General features: G+C 35.7%; 1 protein-coding gene across 1 annotated transcript in view; it reads left to right on the forward strand.

Moving 5' to 3' along the window:
- Positions 1 to 654: 654 nt before the first annotated feature.
- LOC102845307 (killer cell lectin-like receptor subfamily F member 1-like) overlaps positions 655 to 4,294 on the forward strand; it is a 17,222-nt gene continuing 13,582 nt past the window's right edge. Inside the window, 1 exon segment of the mRNA XM_006903194.1 lies at positions 655 to 718. Coding sequence (XP_006903256.1) covers positions 655 to 718 — 64 coding nt within the window.

Genomic DNA, 4,294 nt, shown 5'->3' on the forward strand with positions numbered 1-4,294 from the left:
TAGGTAGAACCATCAAGTATGGAAACACAAGGGACGAGGAACAGCTGTAAGCAGACCCTAGTGATTGGTACATAAAATGTGAGAGCCATGAATGAAGGAAAATTAGAAATTGTTAAGAAAGAAATGGAACACATAAATATTGACATATTAGTCATTGAGTGGGAGCCAACTCATAACTGATCCTACAGGGGTTTTATAGAGGCTGCAAATCACACAGAAGATTGTCAGTCTTTCTCTTGCAGAAAAGTCAGTGCATTCTAATTGCGTATGTTCAGAAGAAGAACTCAAAATAAATGTAAAAAAAATAGGCTAAAACAAAAGACAATTACATGTTGTTTATTATAATTGCATATAATTTTAATTCACTTAACTTCCAGGTTCCCTCAGGAGACGACTTGTGAAAGTGTTAAATATATTTGATTATATACATGATAGAATATAAAATTCACATATTATTTAAGTCATAGGAAATAGCTTTAAAAACACATTTCCTCTGAGGTTTTCACATCTGTGAACTCTTGTATGTACGCTGTGAGTTCAATTTCTTACTAGTAGCAAGCATTCATTTTTCCCCTTATTATATATCGTGCTTCAGAAGAGAAAACACATACATATATACCCACACACATGAAAATGTCAGAAGAAGAAAGATACATGACGCTGATTATACAAGCAGAGAAAAAGAGCGACATTCCAACATCCCAACTTATAGTTAAAGGTATGAAATTCATGTCCCTCTCATTTGTTTCAGAGTAATATATTATTGTACAATTTTTGCTCTCTTCTCTTTCTAGACCGTTTGATTTCTTGTATACTTCTCTTTTCCTTCCTTTCCTTGTCTTCTTTCTTTCTCTTTTAATAACTATGATGGATAAATGACAAACACTATAAGCATTTAAAAACACAAATTGTAGTAAGGATGGAGTGTTTTACTTTTGTTCTTTCATTCACTTTAACAAAATTCTTGTGAAATAGGCTTTATTGTCCTTATTTTAGAATTCATCAATTACTTAAAAAATATTTGGCTGATATAATTTCCTAACCATTTTCCCTGGAGTGATGCACTTTCAAGTAAAAGCATAATTTAATATTGATGAATAATTGATATGAATCATTCATCTTTCTATCATAATTTTAATGTAAATTTTAGCCTTATCTTTTCAAACGTTCTAAAACATTTTCTTAACTAAGTTGCTTTAAAAATGAAGTTTGTACATCAACAATTTACTTATGTTTTAATTTAATTTTTATACAGATCTTTCATATGCAAAAATAATCCTGCAATTTTTATGTGATGAGGTAAAATGAGAAAAATGGAAATAAAAAGCATAAATGTGTGATCTCACTTGTAAAGGTGGCATACCCTGTGTAATAGAAAAACTATTTTTCTTTCTAAGTATTTCCTCCTTTGGTCTCTGGGTCTTTGTGGGTGTCATTACAATAAATTTCCATATGTTTTTGTGAAAAATCCTGCTTACATTTTGAGTTCTTCTTCTAATGCCCACTGGCTTACCAAGACAAATATTTCTTCTTGCATTGTCATCCATTCACTTGGAATTCTATAGACCTCCTTACAAATAAGCCTTTTGTGTGGATTTTATGTGGATTTTAACAGATTTCCACTTGTTCACAATTCTTTGATTGAGGTATTACTCTCAATTTTTATTTTATTTTAGAAAATAAAGATAATAAACCTAAGAGACTTTAATATGAAGTGGCTTCTTACATTAATATTTTTTCATACTCAGTTTATACATGCCACCCTGACACCAAAATGTGTTTTAGTGACAAAAAAGAACCTAGGAAGTTTCAAAGAATAGTTTGTAACTCTTACAGCATTGAGATATGCTAATATTTATTATTTATTTATTATACTAATCATTACACAGACTAAAACTTTTAATTCCTTTAAGCCTGGCACTGTGAGCCTTTGTGATTATATATAGGGTTTTACTTAAGTTTGTGATTAAAATGTATACCCCTTTTTCATGGTACCAGCAGCCAGGAAATAAGGAGACACATTGCACTAGGAAAATCTACAGTTAGGGACCTTTCCAAATTTTTGAGAAGTAATGATGTCAGCTTGAGGATAAGGTGCCTCTGATTCAGGCCATGGTCTTTTCAATCACTTTTTATGCATCTGAGAGCTGGACATTGAATAAGGATTACAGAAGAAGAATAGATGCCTTTAAGTTATGGTGTTGGAGAAGAGCACTGAACATCCCATGAATGGCCAAAAAAACAACCAGATATATCTTGGACAGGGTGTGGTCAGAGTGCTCTTTGGAGGCAAGAATGATGAGGCTGTGCCTCATGTACTTTGGGCATGTTGCTAGAAGGTGCTATTCCTCGCAGAGAAACATGATACTGGGAAGGGTGGAGGGTCAATGAAGGAGAGGAAGACCCTCCACCAGGTGAACTGACACAGTGACTTCCACAATGGACTCTTGTGTGTCAGGAAGTGTGAGGATGATATAGGATAGAAGAGGGTTCAGATTTTTGTTCATAGGGTCACTATGAGTCATACTTGACTCGATGACACCTAACAACAATAGCAACATCACTTAACAATACAACTACCTGACCAACTGACTGGAAGAGATCTATATTTATTCCCATTTCCAAAAAAGGTGACCTGACAGAGTGTGGAAATTATTGAACAATATTACTAATATCATAAGCAAGCAAAATCCTGCAGAAGAATATTCAGAAATGACTGAAACAGTACATGGACAGAAAACTACAAGAAATAAAAGCTGTTTAAAAGAGTCATAGCAAGAGACGTTATTGCCAATGTCAGCTAGATCTTGGCACAAAGGAAAGAATAATATTGGAATGTCTATCTGTGTTTCATTGAATATGCAAAGGCATTTGACTGTGGATCAAAACAAATTGTGGCTAACCTTGAGGAGAATGGGAATACCAGAATATTTGATTGTACTTATGTAAAATCTATACTTGGACCAGAAAGCAGTATTCAGAACAGAGCAAGGAAACACTGCATGGTTCAAAATCAGGAAAGGAGTGAATCAGGGATGCATCCTGTCTTCATATCTTTTCAATCTACATGCAGAACAAATCATTTGGGAGGCTGGGCTTTATGAGGAGGAATGTGGCATCAGGATTGGAGGAAAACTCATCAACAATCTACATTATGCAGATGATACAACCTTGCTTGCTGAAACTGAAGAGAACCCGAAGCACTTGCTGCAGAAGATCAAGAACTGTAGCTTTCAACATGGATTGAAGCTCAACATCAAGAAGACAAAGATTCTCACCACTGGGCCAATTGACAGCACTATGATAGATGGAGAAGCGATTGAGATTGTTAACCATTAAAGGTTACTCAGCTCCACAATCAATAGTCTTGGCACCAGCAGTCAGGAAATAAAAAGATTAATTGTACTGTGGAAACCTGCTGTCAGGGACCTCTTCAGAGTATGGAGAAGCAACAATGTCAGTGTAGAGACTAAGGTGCACCTGATCCAGGCCATGGTCTTCGCAATTACTTGCTATGTGTCAAAGAGCTGGACAATGACTAAGGATGACAGAAGAAAAATTGATGCCTTTGAGTTGTTCTGGAGAAGAATCTTAACATACATACCATGGACCACTAAGAAAACAAATAGGTCTGTCTTGGAGAGGATGGTGAAATCAAGTTTCTCCTTGGAGGGTAGGCTTTTAAAGCTCCATCTCACATACTTGGGGCATGTGACCAAGAGGGATCAATTCTTAGAGAGGTACATCACACTCGGAAAGGTGGGGGGACAGCACAGGAGCAGAAGATCTCAGATGAGATGAATTGATACAGGAACTGGGACAATGGGAGTGAGTGAGACTGGCTCAGGACAAGGCAGGCTTCACAGTGGTTGTGCATTGGGTTGCTATGAGTCACAGGCAACTCAATGATACATAATAACAACATTATTATGTTGAATTCTAGATGCATATCTTAATCTTTGTACAATGACTATTTCTTCATTATGTAATGTGTTGTTATATACCATCAAGTCAGAACAAACCCATGAGTGACCCTCCAGAGGGTTTTCAGAGGCAATAATATGTACTAGAGAAGATTGTCTATCTTTTTTTTTTTTTTTAAACCGGCTGGTACATTTAATTGAGTGTCTTTTGATTGGTAGTACAACTCCTTATCACTAAGTCACCAGTACTCTTTAATATAGGAATTATAACATCATAATAATGGACTTTAATTATAATTATGTTGTTGTTGTTATGTGCCGTCGAGTCGCCTGCGACTCATAGCGACCCTATGTACAACAGCCCTAAACTC

The sequence above is a fragment of the Elephantulus edwardii genome, unplaced genomic scaffold (assembly GCF_000299155.1).
Source record: "Elephantulus edwardii isolate Elephantulus edwardi_28Jun2011 unplaced genomic scaffold, EleEdw1.0 scaffold00533, whole genome shotgun sequence".
In the NCBI taxonomy this organism is placed as follows: domain Eukaryota; kingdom Metazoa; phylum Chordata; class Mammalia; order Macroscelidea; family Macroscelididae; genus Elephantulus; species Elephantulus edwardii.